Source organism: Lygodium microphyllum, chromosome 5 (genome assembly GCF_053477565.2).
Source record: "Lygodium microphyllum isolate KBCC chromosome 5, Lygodium_microphyllum_v1.1.10, whole genome shotgun sequence".
Taxonomy (NCBI): domain Eukaryota; kingdom Viridiplantae; phylum Streptophyta; class Polypodiopsida; order Schizaeales; family Lygodiaceae; genus Lygodium; species Lygodium microphyllum.
Window position 1 is genome coordinate 28,572,515 of NC_141139.1, and position 20,359 is coordinate 28,592,873.

Here is a 20,359-nt window from a genome sequence, read left to right on the forward strand (position 1 = left end):
ATATCTAACTACATTTTACAAAAAGAAAAACCTAGTTTAGATAGGTACATCAAGGACAGGAGCTATAAGGAGCAGTAATGGAGTACCATAGGGTGCTAACATTATCCCTTAGAGATCTCACAGGAGCCATGACCAAGCTGGAGGTACTCAAATCATTCTTTACCAACTCATCCTAACTTTGAGGTAAAATTTTAGGGGTCCTTGGAGAGAAGCTTTAGGAAAAACCTTTTTAATTCTTGTGGAAGCTTCAAGAAAAGCCCTACACTTTAGTAGTCGTTAACCATGTCAACTAATCTCAAGGGATTCTTTTTTCTTCAAATTTGTTTTGCAGATGACACTGGATGCAATGACACTAGAATTCAAGGAGGAATTATAGCTTGCCTTAAGGACCAAAATAGAGCTTTGTGTTGACTCTAAAGACTTCTCGATTGAAATGGAAGGCTCAACCACCCTCTCAGTTTGATGTTGTTCTTGCTATAGGGAGGCTTGTTAGGGTCCTAAGCTTGAATGAGAATCTAATCTCTAGCTCAGACAATCTTCTAGGTCCCCTTGATAGCAGTCTATAGCATTTGGTTTTCATGTAATTATAATAGACATATCGGCACCATTTGTGCAAGCCTATGCTCCTTTTTGAAGGACTAGAAAGATATATTTAGTAGTATCAAGCAAAAAACAATCTATCCCATGCTTGGCAGTTTGAAGACATCTGACATAATACCCATCATGTCTAGTAGGCATGCTAACTTGACAAGAGCATGACATGCTTACAACACTTGGCAAAGTATATGCTTTTTTCCTAGTATTCTAGGAGGTGAACTCTTTAAAACGTAGCTTTGGAGGTGGACTAGGAGAGCATCCACTAGATCACAAGTTCCAAGGCAGCCCAAAGAAGGCTTCACACTATTGACCTACTCTTCACAAATTGTCTTAAACTCAAATCATTGAAGCAACTGTAGTGCATTTCTCAAAGAGCTCAAACTAGAAACACCATGTTTAGGTTTCTCACTATCTACATCTTCTTTGAATCTTTTAAGATTTGGGATCTTGGATGATGTGTATTGTCCAAGCTTAATGTGGTTCACAACTTGCCTTCTATACGCACTTTATGCTGAGTTAATAACCATAGACATAACAATATCTTCAGAGCATTGAAGCAATTGAAGTGCATTTCTCAAAGAGTTCAAACTAGAAACACCATGGTTAGCTTTCTTACTATCTACATCTTCTTTGAATCTTGTAAGACTTGCGATCTTGCATGATGTGTATTGTCCAAGCTTAATGTGGGTCACAACTTGCCTTCTGTATGCACTTTCCACTGAATTAATAGCTATAGACATAAGCGTATCCTCAGCACTCAAGCTCAACCTAAAATAATCATTGACCATGAGTACATGCTTTGGCTATAATGGGACATTAGGCAACAAAGGAGCTAGGGAACACATGTGGGAGAGAAAATTCTCACTGTAGCAGAACACAAGTGTGCTCTAAATCATTTGATTTTGTATTATTACATGGGATGCTTGCACAAGTAGTTTTTTTGCAATACCATTCATTTCTAGTGGTCTAGATGAAGATATTTTCAGTGCACTAGTAAACATTGAATTGTTGGAAGATGGATGGTTTACTAGAACCATAGCATTTGAGGTTTGCTATTGCACTCTCAATCTTGTCACATTCAACTCAATCGCATCACTCTTTGCATATTTTTTCGTTTTCAAAAGGGTTGATTGGTGCTCTAGGAACTGTGGCATTTTAATGATTACATCAATGATTCATGGCCTTTTTGGCTTATGGCAAGGTATTCCACAACATGTTAAGTTTAGTTCTTATTTGATATTTCATAAGCACTCATTGGTCTCTTTATTTCAATACTAATTATGACTCAATTGATATTCGATTGTTGTGCTGCCTATGATTGAATATCTTTAAAAAATATTTGTAATAAGAGTAAGTGTAGCTAGTGAGTCCTTGAGCCACTAAGGCAATCCCTTTCTTAACCCACTTTTTTGTTGCTACTACATCTAGTTAAAAGAAAAAACTCTATTTTGATTATTCTTGCATTGCATGTTATTTGATTAGAATTAGTATGCCAATGCCATGTTTATTCTAGTTGAGGAAAAGGCTAATGCCAAGGGAGGTGGCAAGACAAGAGTGAGGTGACCCTCCCTTGCCACTAACAACCATGAAGGGGGCACACATCCCAACTTGAGGAGAAACTTTGCACACCCTCAAGTCTTAGAGCCCAAAAATTGTTTGAAGGTGCAAGTATATTAACCCTTTATCCATTTGAAGAAGATTGAAAGTGAAAAGTAGATATATGCTACAATGTATTGAGAAGGGGTTGAATGTACTATATGCTAGACTCTTATAAGAGTTGCACAGAAAATTGCAAGCAATTGTAGACCATGTATGGGGCTCATAGCATTCTTGTATGATATGTATATCACATAGCAAGTCCCACTAGGATTTCAACCCATAAAGAGATCAAATAGTGGAAATTTTGTCAAAGACAAATGGTGTTGGGAATTCTAGACAATCATTAAAAATTGATTACAAAAGTTTATATATTAACTCTATGAGAGAGCTCTATAGCTCATTGCAAAGAAAGCATTCTCTTCTTTGATTTAAATAAAAAATCTCTATAGTGATAGCTACGGGCTAAAAATGATAGCAATTTTAGTGTAGGGAAATCTTGTAGACTACATTAAAATTGAGAGGACATAGAGGAAAAGGGGAAGGCCCAACAGGAAATTCAGAGGGAAATAAGAGACTCTCGGGAAACTTGAATAAGCCCAATTCCACCCAAGAGTATCATGGAGAGATGTAGGAAGAGGTGCTTGACATGGATCCCTATAACATGTTAAATCATACCCTATGTCAGCATGAGATTTGCCATTTTGAGAGACATAATAACATGATCTCTAAAACAGATAAAATGATTGAACATATGGCCCTCTTCATTTTTTGGACTCAGCAAACACTTGCACATCTCACAACTCTTGTCAGCCAATTAACCATCACTCATGTGTAAAAGAAAGTAAATGAGTCCAAGCTTGAGGCTAGATAGCATTCACCCCATTGGAGCATATAACACATCATAATGAGAATAATTACATTCATGATAGTGATTACATCCATGATAGTGTTATGCACTCTATAAATGCAAAAGTCAAGTGAATGTTATTTGGGTTGATAACAATGGTTAATGTAGAGATGTAAACTAACCTAATCAAATCACTCAAAGATTTGTATAAGTAGTGACGTAAACTCTTTTGCAGTCTTTTCAAGGTCAAGATATAGTTCAAGCCACTTATATCATTACTAGAATAGTTCTCTCAGTAGCCCCTCACGATAGCTTCATGACAAGGAGACTCTTCAACCCAAAGGTACAATGGAGCTTATATAGGATTCTTAATTCAAATGCCTCATAGTAGCCAAGACTGTGGGGATCATGGACATGCAACACCTAGGGGTTGATGCAACAAATGTAGTAATGATTTCAACCTCATATTCTTCAACCCTACATGGCATGGTGATCCTTCATGAGTTTATGAAAGAACCAATGGATGCTACTATACTAGTCATTGAATGATCATTGTATGCAACAATCATGCTTTCCATTCTATTGACTATGACCTTTTGGAAGATGACATTGATACCACTTTCCTGTTTGATTGAGGTGGCTAAGGGCTGTGGCCAAGGGATGGCCATGACTCTCCACATAGACCATCACTATTCATGGGATGAAATCCCTAACTTCAAGTGTTCTTGTGACAAGATCATGCCAACTAGTGGCCCTATTTCACTGCAGCATAGCTCTCTATTTTAGGACATATATAATGCTAATTTAATGATAGAGATGCAAAAGTTAGATGGGTTGAAGGTGCTTAAAGAGATCATTGTTGGAGACATAACATGCATGATTTGTATTAGAAAATCATGGTATTGTTGATTTAGTGTAGCAGGCTCCAGAGTGGACATCTCTATGTCTACACCAAGGGGAAGCTTGCTTCTTTATGCTTTACAATGGATGTATACACCTTGTAATTGCTTCCCAGCCCTACGATTCTAATTATTTTAGAGAATTCTTAAAAATTAGGCTATATTTTATTAGGTCAATTGTCCCCCACCCCCATCCCATTCATCAACTATGTAATAGGTCATATCCTTTATTTTTAGGACAAAAACGTGTCAGTAGGGATGGAATGAAAATAGTGGGGAAACATGGAGAAAATACCTAGCCACACTAGTAGTGTATGAAAGGTGTAAGGAACTCAGTAACTAGTCCCTTCCCCTTTGTGACAACTTCCATAGCTTCCCTTCGTTCGCTCTCTCTCCTTTCTATAGTCTCCTCTCTCTCCCCTTCTCTCTTCTTAGTCCTCTTCTTTACAATTTAGATATTATGTAACACTAGATAGGTAGCTACAAGATCTGGCATGTGATTTAGATCCATGTCAAATGTCTTCAACAATCTCTGAAAACTTGTCTTTAACATATCAAAATCTTGCTTAATTGGCATTCTTGTGCTAGATTGTATGGATTTCTAATGATACTACCATGTGATAAGCCTTCTTTGCATCCTTTGAAGGCTACTAACATGTATGATCAAGTTGGGTAAGCACAATGTTCTACCAAACAATAGTTATCCAACTCACATATTTGACCTAGCTCATTCCTAGTGGAGCCATGGATTGACCTAGTCTATCCTGCATCCTGGTTATTTTGTTGCAACTATTAATTGCAAGAGAATTGATAATAATATCCAAGCTATCAACTACTTTACCATTTTACCTCTCACTCAAATTTCTAATAGAACACTTTGTTGCAACTACTAATGCAAGAGAATTGATAGGAATATGCAAGCCACCAATTGCTCCTACAACATAGCAGATATATCTCACTCAAATTCCCTAGCTAACTTTTCATATCAACCTTGAGAAAGCAAATCAATATATGCATCCCTTAAGCTTGATGTGAGGATGGCCTTGCCATAAGTTGTATTCTTGGCACACCCATGTAAATCTACTAATACCTCTAATGCTTTGCTAGATGCTAATCTATGAAGAGCAAGAGAGACATGTGTACTAGTGCTTAGAGTGGTATGCATATTAGTAGTTTTCTTCTCCATTTGTGGAGCAAGATTTCCACAAATAATGGAAATGTCTCTCTATCAATGTGAAGAAACAACTTGAACATATTTGTTTAGTAAGAACCTAGCAAGTCATGCTCAAGAAAAATGTTATGGATGTGGATAAACCTAAGCCTTTTTATGCCCATGCATATGGTCAATTGTCTTTTGAATCTTTATTTGACTGAACCATGCACTAAATTAGGTGTAACCATATTTGTAGCATCATCATCAGAGGTGACGTTGTCCTCACAAGAAGCTCTGTGATTGGCAAGTAGCACAACCACACACAAAACAAAGGCCATCCTTTTGGAGGTTGCTATTACAGCATGCATACACACATCTACGTTAGTGAAAAAAGTTATCATTGAAACATTGTAAAATGTGTAATAAGTAAACAAATTGCTTTGACAATGTACTTTGATAATACAAGTTATTTTCAATTGCACAAGTTACTTTTGATAACAGATATTAAAATAATAAATTACTTTTGATAGCACACTTTAATAAACATTCAAAAATTACAATCCATTTTAATATAGTTAGCTTGATTAAGGAATCCAACCATGGTGGCTTCAAATTGTATAAGAGTGTCTAGCCACCTAGTTTGAATGGCCTCTTATCGAAATGAGGCATCCTCACTAGATGATCAAGAAGTACTCAACCAATTTGAGACAATCACTCATAAATAAATGTGTGTATCACGAGGATTCAGTATAAGGGAATTTTCAATTGCCATTTTAATGAATTTTTTGCATATAGAAGGGTTGGTGCCACATAAAAGGGTTATTTGCAAATTGAATATAAAAATTGTGAGCTTTATTCATAAAAAATTCATAGTACCTTGAACACATGTGATATGGATTTTATATATATATATATATATATATAGTGAACCCTTGAGTCGACAAGTTCTAGTCATGTTGACAAAAGATTGGTATAGTAGGATGAAGATGAAAACTTTTTTCCTTTACTTTAGTATGCTTGTGAGTCTCTTTCAATAGTTGTCTCCCCCCTAAGTGCCCACATTATGGTTAGAGATAGTAGATATTCCATGGAGGACAGATGCCTATTATGATAGTATTCATCAACCACATCGTACCACTTGCAAGTGCACCACCTATTGTTTCCAAACTTTGAATTGTGAGCCTTATCGATCCTATATTGGCCTAATGCTACATCCCATTGTTTTCAACATTCTTCCACATGGAAGTTAGGTATATAGTTGTAGCTGAGGGGTAATGCCCAAAGTTAAGCATAGTCATTGATCTTGATAACATGTGCCCCCATGAATATGTGAGATATATATATATATATATATATATACCTTTACCTTCACCTGTTTCACCCCTTTCTCCTTGTGAGGCTCTCTACCTTCACTCGTTTCACCCCTTTCTCCTTGCGAGGCTCTGAGGTGAAGGTAAAGGTAGATCTCTCTCTCTCTCTCTCTCTCTAGATAGAGAGAGAGAGAGAGAGAGAGAGAGAGAGAGAGAGAGAGAGAGAGAGAGAGAGAGAGAGAGGAAAAGAGGAGAAATAAAATGAAAGTGAGAGACGAAAAAGAGAGAAAGAGGGAGGGAAAAAATGCAAATAAAAACGAGAGAAAAACTGAGAGAGAGAGAGAGAGAGAGAGAGAGAGAGAGAGAGAGAGAGAGAGAGAGATCCAATGTGCATTAGAACTCTCCATCTTGCCTTCTCACCCACTACCACATGCTTTGATAGCATGATGATTAGAGAATTATCATGATAGAAGCCCCTTTTCTCTAGCATTGCTATTAGCTAATACTTGAGTCTACTCCTTTATGTGGATTGGACCACGAATTGGCAATGGAATAGGCATGCCAAATCACTAATATAGGGAGATTATAGACATGTTCCATAGTTGAAGAGGTGATCTACCACTGCCCTTTTTTGAGATGGAACCATGTTGATACACTTTTTGAGCTCTTTTTGAAATGTGATCAAGTTAAGGTGTCCACCATTAGAGGTATGATCATTAGTCTATAAAATTTAAGATTTTAATATATGGCAAAGGCTACATTGCACTTGATGAGATCCATCATGGTGTGGTCCTGGGACACGAGGTGGGTACTGCTCTACGCAGAGATGTTGCTCCACATGCACCAGGGCTCGATTTATCACCTTTTCATGGCTCGATCCGGCATGTATACTATACAAGAAATCTATGGGAACCCACCTGAGAGCAAAGAGCAAGTGAGAGGGTTTGCAGCATCACAAAATGATGCCACTATACTAGAGCTAGGGTCTACGGTGGAAAGCGAGCTCTCTAGACTCAAGGTCATGCAAAACCTAGGGTATATTTGATCTCCTATGTGCACGTAGCGTGTGGAGCTAATCCATGGAGGGAAGGCAGGAGTGGTAGCCATGGCACACAAAGAGAGAAGGAAGGAGAGCACAAGTGTAGGGAAGTAGAGAATGAAAGTGAAAATGAGTTTGGAATCATAGATTTTATGTATCCAAGGTTTTAAATAAATCTTCTTATAAAAATTTTAACCCTAAAGTTTCAAATTAAAAATCTTACCTTTGTTTCTTTATTTTAATACTTTAAAGCCACTATTAAAATTACTCATGTAGACAAATACTTCATTCTACATTAGTATATTCTTGAATATGCTTGGACCACTGAGTATATTCAAGTCCAACTAGAGAAAATATAGAAAAATTTTAAGAAAATAAATCTAAAAGACCTTCAAAATTCCCTTGGATCGAATTTAATATTTAAATTTAGGAAATAAGTAGAAAAGATTATCTACAATATATCATTATACAAAGACAATATTCCATAGATTATAGAACTCATGCCTGCAATTTAATTATGATTTTAATTAGTATGATTGACTAATTACATTATGTATTATTGCATGCTTGGATCATAGTAAATTAAGATTATTAAAATTGAAAGTAATCAGAAGTTTAAAAAATGTTTGTATTCACTCTTTATACAAATTTTTAACAAGGATTCTATTATCTCAAGGATATGCGGAGAAGCACATCGTTTACATGTCATGGATTGCTCACTACTACGAGTCCCAACTTTTCTATCATCTAACTTGAAATAGAAGTTGCAGAGGGGCTCATTGGGCATTAATTGGATTTCTTTTCTAAGAAAAGAAATGGACCAATGACTCTCTACGAGCGCTAACTACAAAAGGATTATGACCATTCCACAAGATAACCATATCTATGAGAGTTGTATGTATCTCATCTCGGGTATCTTGATTCAGGCTGATCCACTCCCCTTACAAAAGTTGACATCTTCTATATCGAAAGCGAATGCACAGAGTTTGTCTAGCGATGAAATACTTGTAATAAAAACAAAAATAATGGTAAGTAAATGTGACTAACACAATGATTCATCTAAGCAAGACCTATGTCAATGAAATCAAGGCGTGCAAACTAGTAAAAAATATTTACCTGAATGCAAGATCAAATTGGTTGACCCTACATTCAATCATCTCATCAAAATGTGTTCTTTTGACTTGCCAAGACTCACCCATTAGCTGACTCATCCATTTCTTGGATGGACATTTGCATCGATAAGTAATCTTTGTTTTCTTCAAAACATCACATGAACCAAACAAATGTGCAAACAATGAGAACGGAATAAACCAACTAAGATGCACATCTTTGGAGCATGTGGTGGGTTTCATAGCACTATTGATGGTAGATTTTATCTTGGACTTACATGCTCCTGATAACTCCAAGCTACCAATCAACCATTCACCATTAGATAGTGGCAGGCAATGGGACATGTTGCAAACTTTGGCTTTTTACTACATACAATGAATTATAAGAAAATATATTTTGAGTTGTAAGTTGACTTGCAGAGTTATTATCATAGATCAAAGAATCTATATCTTCATGCCAAACATGTATCTTGCTGCTTAAACATTCCACATTGTGCCATTCATGCAAAATCAATGGATATAGAGTTATCAGTAAAACAAGATTGAATTAGAACATTGCAAAGATTTTTAAAAACAACTATGATGCAAAAGAATAAAAAATGATACCATTTAAAAACTTACTATCTTGCTTATAATTTGGAATGTAGTTATAATCATGTATAGAGATTTGTTTGTGCATATAAACATATTGGATTAACACTTATGTTACTGTACTTGTTCCATTAAACATTTTTTTGAACTCTAAAAGTCTACATTTCCAATGTTTTCTGGGGTTTGTAACATCCTTACGCTTGACCTTGAAACTCCCTCGAGTACTTGGGTGCATCAAAATCCAATCCAACTAATAGTACTTATCACAAATCCAATTACCCCCACGCCACTATCTTTTCTATTGAAGACCTCTAGTGCAAGTATGTTACTGATATTTTTCCTCCGTGAAGATATCTATAATAACCAAATAAAAAAGTTACCTATCAGCATGTGTATAATTTGTAAATGTTCTCTCCAAATGAAATGAAATTTAAATGGAGCAATTAAAAAAAAAACATTGTACATGTAATTCTTTTCACAAAGAAGCCCAAAGATGTTGAACAAGAAGTTGACTTATAACATGGCCATTGTTTCTTTATTGACAAATTCTTGGAGTACAAAAACAAAATAAATCTCGGATCAAAGCATACATATAACTTACATGGGCTTTGTTTAAATGAGTTGAAATTTAAACATGGAGCAACAGAAAAAAAATGACAATATACATGCGGCTCTCTTTGCAAAGAAATCCAAAGATGTTGAAGAAGTTGAATTTTTAAAAAATCATTCTTCTTCACCCTCGAAGATTCTTGGAGTACAAAAACAAAGGAAAGCTCAGTATGCATATAACTTGCATAGCAAACAAGATAAAATTTAACTATGGAGGAATAAAAAAACAAGACAACATACCTATGACTTTGCTTACAGAGAAACCCTAAGATGTTGAAGAAAAAGTTGATTGTTCAAAAGATCATTATTCTTGACTGTAAGAGACTCCTAGAGTACCAAAACAAAAGAAATTACATGTCAAAGAATGCACATAACTTGCACACGTTTTGTCCAAACGAGATAAAATTTTACCATAGAACATTCATGGAAGAGAACAATATACCTATAAATTTTTGTGAAGAAAATCTTAGGGCTTTGGTAAAACAAGATTTGTTATCATAAAACATGTGAAAATCTCTCTAGGTTTGTATAGAGGAAATGAAATTTCACAAGGCTATAGATAGGGAAAGCAATAATGAGGCTGTAAAATTTTGTGAGGAAAGAAGAAGTGGCAAAAGAGATATGATAAATTTGAGTTCTGCCTAAGAAAGAGGGAAATTTTGAAAAGGAGAGAAATGAAAAGTTAAACATAAAAAAATAAGAAAATAAAAATTCGAGTCACAAACTTCCATGAAGTGATAGCATTGTATTCCCTACATTTTTTCTTATTTTATTATTGAGGGAAGATTTGGGCCGATTTGGGCTAAGATATAGCTAGAAGATTCATGTTACATGAGTCTGGAATCCCATCTCTCTCATTGGTTAGGCCTATATTTATTTATTTAGTCCTTAAGGGGCAAAAAAGAGAGTCTATATATCTCCTAACGTATGGCTTGTAGTACCTACCATGCTACTATGTACTTCAAAAGTTCATATGTCCTCTAAAGAGCTATTAACACTAGCCCCTCCCTCTTCATCATTGCTGTCTTGATTCCCATCACCATTGCTCTTCTCATCATAGTACTATTTGCTATTTGGATCACCCCTTGCTCCACTTCCTTTCTCTTTAGCTCACCATAGAACAACCAATTATTAGGGAATGCATTTATGAATTGTATTAATATTTTGTACTTAAAATTACCATTACAAAGCATTCTTGTTTTTGGGCATTTTCTTTTCTTATATGAATGCCTTGCATTTGCTCCAATATTTGTAACTCCTATCAAATACACCTAAACTAAGGTTTATAAAAATAAAAATAACCAAGCCTTCTAGGACTTGTACATACATCTAAACTAAGGTTTACAAAAATAATAATAATCAAGTCTTCTAGGATTTATAAAATAATAGTGTCCAAATAAATTAGTTACACATAAGCACCTATAATTATCTTACTCTAAGAAGCATACAAAAATACAATAATTTTGTGCTATGAAGTGATCAATTATAATTAATTCTTACATATAAAAATGTGTTTTCACAAAATATTTATTTTACATAAGTCTATCTAATAATCACCACAACACAAAGCACATTAGTATTCTTCCATCTATCTAAAAATATAATGTATATAGGGTCACATGTATGTGCTCATTTAACAAGTCACGCATCATGTAATAAATATACAAAATCCATAATAAATAAAATAATTATTTTATTTTTATAGTAAATTTTGATAAATCTTGTAAATACCATAATTTCATAACATTTTTTGTAGGTTAGAAAGAAACTCTCCCAAATTATCATAAAAGAGAGAAATTTGCAAGGGTCACCAATCACATGCTAATGTTGTCTCATGTGGCGATTTTGCATCTTCCCATAAAAATAAAATTCAATGAAATTTACATGAAATGCTATATCATATGATGAATCTATACTTATAGGAAATTTAATGTGACTTTGAGTGGTAGGCATTTATCGGATATATCATGTGACGAATCTATACTTATAGGGTCACACGTATGTGCTCGTGTAACAAGTCACGGATCATGCAATAAATATACAAAATCCATAATAAATAAAATAAAAATTATTTTATTTTCATAGTGAATTTTGATAAATCTTGTAAATACCATAATTTCATAACATTTTTTGTAGGTTAGAAAGAAACTCTCCCATATTATCATAAAAGAGAGAAATTTGCAAGGGTGGCCAATCACATGCTAATGTTGTCTCATGTGGCGATTTTGCATTTTCCCATAAAAATAAAATTCAATGGAATTTACATGAAATGCTATATCATGTGATGAATCTATACTTATAGGATATTTAATGTGACTTTGAGTGGTAGGCATCTATTGCATGGTTATAAGTTGGAGTTAGCACTAGCTTTTGAATCCATTGAGATTCTTCCACATAACGATTTCTTTATTTCAGTAGATACATAGAATACTGATTTCCGATTCTAGTTGTAGTTTGGCCATGGTCAATGATTATTTTAGGAAGAGGAATACCCAATATGAATGTAATTCTTAAAGATAAATTGGTTTGGATGCTTTTCAATGGATTTAGCCTCCTTTTTTCAATTAAAGATCATAATAAGACTATTTTCTTCTACAAAATTTAGGGATAGAATTTGTCAAATCATGGTTATATTATCTTTATAGATGGACTATAGTCTCGATTCACTTCTAATGACTTCAAACATAAAGTAATGAGAAATTTTTGGATTTTTCTAGTAACCTCTTCTAGAATTTGACATGGTTGGTGGTGGCTAAAGAATTAGTTATTGGAATACTAATGGCTATAATAATATGGAATAGGAAATTTCTTACCATAAACTTCCTAAATGGTTGCTTTGCCAAAATTTGAGTAGACAAATAATCATAATTTGATAGCTAGATACTTAGGATTGATAGATATTATAGCCAATTAAACCTCTAAACTTGCTAAAGTATGTTAAGGACTATCCTCCTAATAGTAAACAATCACAATACAAAGACTCAATCCCTTAAACAAAGATAATTTATGTAATCTTTGCAATGTTTTAATATAATATCACAAAAACAATTGGGTAGTAAGTATTACGACTAACAAATACTCATGCTCCTCGAGTAACATAAACATGGAATAAAGAGTATCTAGGGTTTTAATTCCAAGTGTCACTAAATAAAACCTAAATATGTAAAATAAATAATACATATCTAGCATATATATGCATGTATATTATTATATTAAAATAATTATGAATAAATTTTGATTTTAAATTCTTCAATCATTTTACCTAGAATGTATGTTTGAAAATGAAGTATTAATTAGGCAAGTTAATCCAACTAGTTTATTTACTTATTTTTTAATTTGATAAAGATAAATTTATGATGTTACTTGTAGATAAGATTTGCTATTACATGATAGTACCAGAATGTAAATTGAAATAAATAATATCTACTTGGTCTAAGCATGTAAATCTATTATTCTATTAAAAGATATGATAAAATTACTAAATTTGGGATTTTTTCAAAAGGTTATTGACATAGATATGTAGGTATGTACAACAACTAAATGCCAAAAATAATGGGGTGGGTAATTAGTTTTTTTTCCCTTTAAAATTTACTAATGTTCTTTGATTTAGTTGATACTTTTAACCATGGTATCTAAAATTAGGCTTAAGCTTATTATTACTACATTCTTAAGCCTTTCACTTATGCAAAATATGTTGACTTAAAGAGTAAGTTACTATAATATAAGTAACATAGATATACTGATAATATTAACATCAATTTCTTATATTAAGAATGTATATATGATAATACTTTATGACTAAATGATTATAAACAATGTAACACTAAAGATCTAACCTCATGCTTCAATAATTATCAATACTTTAACAAATTTTCCCATTTAATAAATTGAAAGCATGTACCTGGTGTTCTTAATTTGCTTGAGTGTCTGTCAAAGTACCTTCAACTACCAAGAAAGATCCTGAGATCCTAGATTTTTTTAAAAAATTTGGTAGAGTCCAATAATTAGGGTTATAGTCCATCACAACAATATCATCCATTTATTGACTATTAAAAGGAGACGAAAAACATTGATACTGGGGTCTCAATGGATTGAGCCTATGTGGCTATGTGTAAGGGGGCTTAAGGATTTTATGATTTGTGGGGGGGGGGGGGGGGTGGTCATTGTCGACCTAAGGGAGATGCTGTGGCTACTGCCAATCTTGTGGTAGAGGCAAAAATGATAAATCTAGTTACACTAAGGATGATTTCGAGGTTGTGATGCCAATAGCAATATATTTGTGGCAACTAATATAAAATTTGATGTAAAATAAAACCACCTTGTTGCTCCAAAACAACTTGGATGGATGGTTGCAGTTGAGAAGGTTGAGGGGTGGACATACACTCATACAATTGTGCTAGGGTAGAGGGATGCCCAAAGAAGGCCTTTACCTCAACTATCATTCTCTCTCCCCCCCTCTCTCTCTCTAAATTTCCTCCTCAGGGTTGAGACTTAGGTGATGATCCCTACCATGTCAAAATTTGCATTAAGATGAATAGAAACATCTACAATAACATAATATAACAAGATTAGTGGAGTGATATGATATATTGGTATACCTAGGTTTATCCATGTGCATATGCATACCCATAGGTATACATATACACATGGACACACGCACACATGCACACACACACACACATATAGAAAATCCCCACACGCGGGTCTCTACAATCATGTGGTTAATGCTCTTAGGTTAGTTTCGGAGGAGGTGGAGGAGGGAAGGGAGGAATTGGGAAATCTAGAAGACAATGAAATTTTCGAGATGATTGAAGAAGAAGACCACACTACTAGGTGTTCTTAGCAGAACACCCTTAGTTGGACAGTTTGGACCTGATAGAGTGGACGGAGGAAGAAATCACTACCGGGGTTATTCGGTTAGTTCCCATTAGAGCACCTGGCCAAAGGGAAATACTCATCCTATATGAGGAGTTCGAAAAAGCATCGGCTGCCCCGTTAGGCCTACCCGGAAGCTTAGTTCCCTCTACCGCTATGGAAGGATAGGTGTATCCCTTGGCAGATGATCTATCGAGGTGTGTGGAATGGCCGAAACGTCTCCCTCATCAATTTCAAGAGCTAATAAACCACCATAACCGTGGCTCTTCTAGCATAGCAAAAGCTAGCTATATCCTATTTCACCTATTTAGGGGAGGAACTATATGTACATATATATATATATATATGTACATATATATATATATATATATGTACATATATATATATATATATATGCACATGTATATATATAGATACATGCATAGCCTATGTGTATATGTGTGCCTATACATATACATAGCACAACATAGTATATGCATACATATATCCATACATATACGTATACACATAGCTATATGTATATATATGTATATAAGACAAATTCTTTACCCTAAATACACTAGGAACAATTGCAAAAGCCAAAAATCCAATATGTGCAGTAAAACATACATTTAAATTCACATTTAAAAAATAAAAAATACATTGAGAAACAACCACATTTATTGACTCATCAACTATCTTGTTCACCATGCCCAAAGTGCATTTATGCAAACAACAAAAAATGTGTTTCGATTGCAATTTTTTTTTGACTCACATCAACAAGCCTGCTTCAACACACATTGTAAATCATGTTACGAGAAATGGGAATACCCATAACAGTAGCTATATTTAAAAGCTTGTCAATCATCACATTTAGTAGAGCTATGGGTGTTTATAGCAACAGCAAAGACCGCATTTGCTTTACACAAAAATAGTGTAAACCCTTGTAGTCAAGAAGCTGTCTCCACGTGTGTATACAACAAGGAACAAAATTTTGTCATACCAAAAATAAGAAACTCCAACTTACTTGTAAGCTTGAAGCAAGTCCTCCTCTTCAAAGGCTCACAAAGATCTCTACGTGTGTGTGTGTGTGTGTGTGTGTGTGTGTGTGTGTGTGTTCTATCTTTTCATTCAATAAGGGGGAAGCAAAAAATGGAGCCGCGAATGCTATTTTAAAATACCAGTGCATGTAATTATGCATTTATTTTTACCAATTTGCCAAGTCTTCTTTCCACATTTAGGAATGTGTTTAATCTTAATGTTTGTCGAATGAAATATTCATAGTCTTTACACATGAGTTCACATAGTAAAATGAATGCATCTACTTTGCCACCTCTAGCTTTCACATCTCTACTTGATTCTTTTGTAGTATTATACACTCATAGAACTACATGCACCTCTCAGTATGTAGTTAATAACAAATGCATATGTGCATGAATATGCATACTTGTTGAATCTTCTAAATCCACATGCATTCCTTTATACATCTAAATTCAGGCACATCTACTAATTTTCTTTAACAAATGCACACATACTTTGACAAACACCCAAATCCATACATACATTTTGTTCATGTGTTACACTAGAGTTCTTTACACCCTTGAAGGAAGCATAATAGAAAAAGAAAGCATCTAAAAAGTTATTGCACCATTGGAAAGGCGAGAACAAGGAAGAAAAGCTTCAGCTTGCAAAAGTTGCAAGTAATATTACATCATTTGTTTAAATTTCCATTAAAGAGTTTTACAATCTCAATGAGGGAAGGACACTAATAATGAGAAGAACCTTCATGTCAGCTAATTTTAGTTTGATGGGTAGGGGGGCGCGGTGACTATAGGATTCAATAACGCAGATGGGAACCATATCATAATAAGGCGGTTTGAGAGAGAGAGAGAGAGAGAGAGAGAGAGAGAGAGAGAGAGAGAGAGCGCAGAAGAAGAAGAATGATTTATCACGAGAGAGAGAGAAAGAGAGAGAGTGAGTGAGTGAGTGTGTGTGTGTGTTGACCGTAGTGTGAGGCATAATTTCGATCGACTCTCGATTGTTCATTTTGAGAATAAATTGACGAGATTGCCGCAGATCATGATTCATTCGAGTCCAAGGACTACCAAAAAAAAACGGTCGATAGACGACTGGGCTGCAGACGAAGCACGCTCATATCCTCTGCACTTGACTTACCAAGCGAGCTATGGCATTTCAACTGCGCAGTGAAGAGAGGGGGGTTTACTAATTTCGAGACTGGCGAAAATGAAGCAAGGGTAGCATCTCCTTTGTTGCGTCTCTGTTCCATGTTCGTTGTACATTTAAGGGGTGAAAAGCTGCCAAGTGTCCCAATTAAACTGCGTAATATTTAAACACATTTCTCCCTCCCAGCAACAACCCTGCCACGCAAGAAAAGGTTTCACCATGGTAACCTTTTCGACTCCATGGTACAACTTGTGTGAACCCTATCACGTCTTTGGCCAGATACTCTTTAAGGATGAATTCGAGGGAGTGGAAGAATCGAAATCATACAATGAAACAAGTGTATGAAATAAGTGAGCTAAATACAAGTAGTGCAGCAAGAAACCTTGGCTCTAAACATGACGTCTTTGATAGGAAGACGCGTGATCCATGGGATGGAAAAACAATGTGCGACGTTAACACATAGCTTTGTCCGTGTAGGTAGAACAAGGGTCACTTAGCACTTTCGCATTCTTACTTGCAGTGGACTATCATTAAGTTGAGCCTACTATCGTTTCTTGTGCACTTCATGTACCTTTCCAAAGGTGTAGCCGAAGGACAAAGATTGGAACTTGAATTAGTAGAAAGCAATGGAGAGAGGTGCACGAAAATTACAATAATGATACAATGTCTATTTCGCACCGAAAAGTTAAGGTACAAGAGAGCTCTTAAGGTATAAGACCGAATTAGGGAAGAGGCTTGAGGCAATCAATGCTAAGGCTAACGCTAATAAGACGTTTCCGAACGATGTTAATACATAAGGCGCAGCTTCCTAATACGAGGTCAGTAAACGTAGGAATCTAGATAGAGAGCCCTAGGGGCGGTCGCCGGTGGCCGAGAAATATAGATAGATAAATGAAGAATGGTAGAGATACGGATAAGGACGCGCACAATCAATAGGTGACTCTGACTCCTTGATGACGGAGGATTTCCCCGATGAGCTCGCCCTTGCCGGATCCAACATAGCGACCGCAGACGGACCCGTCGCGGATGAAGACGAAGGTGGGGACTTCGACGACGTCCATCTGGCGGAGGAGCTCCATGAGCTCATCATTCTCGTCGCCATTGATACGTGCGAACACGGCCGTCTCGCGCATCTTCTTGGCGAGCTTGACGAAGGTTGGGTACACCTTGACGCAGGGGCCGCAGTGCTTGAGGCCGACGTCCAGGACGAGGAGCTTGCCGTCGGAGGCATGGAGAGCGACGAGGTCCTCCAGCTCCTTCTTGGAGTGGAGCTGCGTTATGGGGTTGTCAGCGCCGCCGCCGCCGTAGTAGAGTACGTCGCCCAGCAGCTGGTCGGGGCCGCCGACCATGCCCTCCTCCTCGTGCACCACCTCGCCCCCCTTGTAGAACACGAAGTGCGGCACCTTCTGGACCCCCGCCCGCCGGCACAGCTCCCCCGTCTCGCCCGATTCGTCCCCCATCACCAGCAGGAAGACGGCGTCCTGGCACGTCAGGCTCAGCTCCACCATGGACGGGTATATCCGCCTGCTGTTCGGGCTCGTGCTCGCCGCGTACTCCACCACCACCAGTTTGCTCCCGGCCCCCGCCACCGCCTCCTCGAACTGTTTCACCGTGTGGATCTGTATGACCTTCGCGTCCTGCTCATACTTCGCCTTCTGCGCCAGTTCCTGCTCCGCTATGCTCGCCCGCCATCTCCTCCTGCATCTGCCCCTGCTACTGCTCGTACACGTATCTGACCATCGAGCTGCACCTCTCATATGTAAAAAATTAGTCTCACGCATGCCGTTGTTGCTGCTGCTGCCGCAGGACAAGCTCCCGTTGCCTGACGACGCACAAATCGCTGACGTTTTCATCGTCGCGCCGCTCGCGCTGCACGCTTCGTTCGCAGACCCCCTGCACGACAGCAAGCCCAGCGTCGACATCGAAGCGCACGGCAAGCAGCTGCTGCTCTGCATCTTTATTGATCCTGATCAATCGACAGCTGCCTTGAGCGGCAAGCTCACACACACACCCTGAGCGCGCACTGCGATTTTGAACAGCAATTCCCGGATTCAATGGCGACTGCCAATGCACTCTCAAACCATCAATCCCTAGATATCTTGGGAGATAAACGAAGAGAAAGCACCGTGGCGGCATCTAAGATCTCCTTTTTGGTTTGATACTTGGGGGAAGTGGTTGCAAATATCAGATGGCCCTTGTGTGGTCACGGAAAACTCACCCCTCCTCCATACGTGTCACCCTAAAAGCTTGACGTTTAAGTATAATCTTTTGTCCCTTACGAATAACGATGGATGTGGTATTACAACTTACAAGTTCTCCATCTTTTGATATAATAATCTTTTCTTGCTGTGGAAGGATGTGGGGCGCTTGCAACTTCATTGGTAGAAAGATAAGGCCCTTTTTCCTTCCCGAACCGTTCAAGTTCTCATGTTGTTTACACATGAAATAATGGACGTCCATTTTGTAAGCTTTAACCAATCAAAACATTTATTTAAGGGTTGGGCATCCAAGTCTTTTTTTTGCACATTAGAGAGGACATGGCCTGTTATTTACCTGTTAGATATGTGAACTCCCCACCCACATTTGAATGGGGAGTCTCTCTTGCCCACTTTGTAAAGTGGCAAACAAGGGTGCACTTTTTGCATTTGCAACCAATCAAAAAATTTATAAGTTTATTTTTTTTTATTTTTTTACAAAGTGTGTCTATTTGGTGTGTAAATGTATGATGCCCATGTCCACGTCCAATTTCAAAAAGTGCATGCCCACACTCTAGGTGGGGGTTGGCCGTCCATTACTTGGTGTGTAACGAGGGGATAACTCATCTTGTGCAATGTATGGCCACATCAAGGCTTTACACAACTTTTATACATAAATGAAAATTGAGAGTTTGAGGAGGTGAAGAGGGAGTACTGGGAGGTGAAACATGTTGTTAGGAGTCCGACATGAAGTAACTACTAGTTGTGAAGGCAGCTCCACATTTACTCTTGCTTGAGGAATCGCATGACATATAGCCATGCATGCAGGTAGTGTCATGCAAACAACAACAAACTAAGGAAATGAGCCTAGACCATCAAAAGCCCTAGTGTGGAGCAATTCCTTTAGAAAGATTAATGGAGGCACAATGGAAAATGTAAAACATAAGGAGCATAATAAGGAGTTAGGGTCCACAAGGCATCTATTTCATTGTGTTTCAACAAGATTTGACAATGATATACAAATCCACTATCATCGAGTACACCTATACTTTTTGGGACACCTTCCTTTGAAAAAAGAGTTTGGATGTTAGCTTGAGGGCACATATTAAGGGAAGGTGATGCTAGTGAAATACAAGTTTATTGGTAAGGGAACTTTTTTGGCTTTGTTAGGTTCTAAAGGCAAAAGGAATTGGGCCTTGGCTTTTGCTCTTGGTCATCATGGCACTCTTGTGTATGCTCTACCTTAGTGCTCTACCTTAGTCCAATCAAGATCACTCTCTCTACTTTGCCCCCTTAGTTGGATGATGAGGTCCTCAGCATCACATCCATAACGAACGCTCGAGCAAATTTAGCCCTTGTTTCGTATGTAAGAA

The 20,359-nt window shown here is 36.9% G+C and overlaps 1 protein-coding gene across 1 annotated transcript; it reads right to left on the reverse strand.

Annotated features, from left to right (window-relative positions):
- Nucleotides 1-17,438: 17,438 nt before the first annotated feature.
- Nucleotides 17,439-18,952, reverse strand: CDSP32 (chloroplastic drought-induced stress protein of 32 kD). Its single transcript, XM_087677634.1, has one exon. It carries the CDS (start codon nucleotides 18,744-18,746, stop codon nucleotides 17,721-17,723), a length of 1,026 nt encoding a protein of 341 aa, XP_087533760.1. The 5' UTR covers nucleotides 18,747-18,952; the 3' UTR covers nucleotides 17,439-17,720.
- Nucleotides 18,953-20,359: the final 1,407 nt, after the last annotated feature.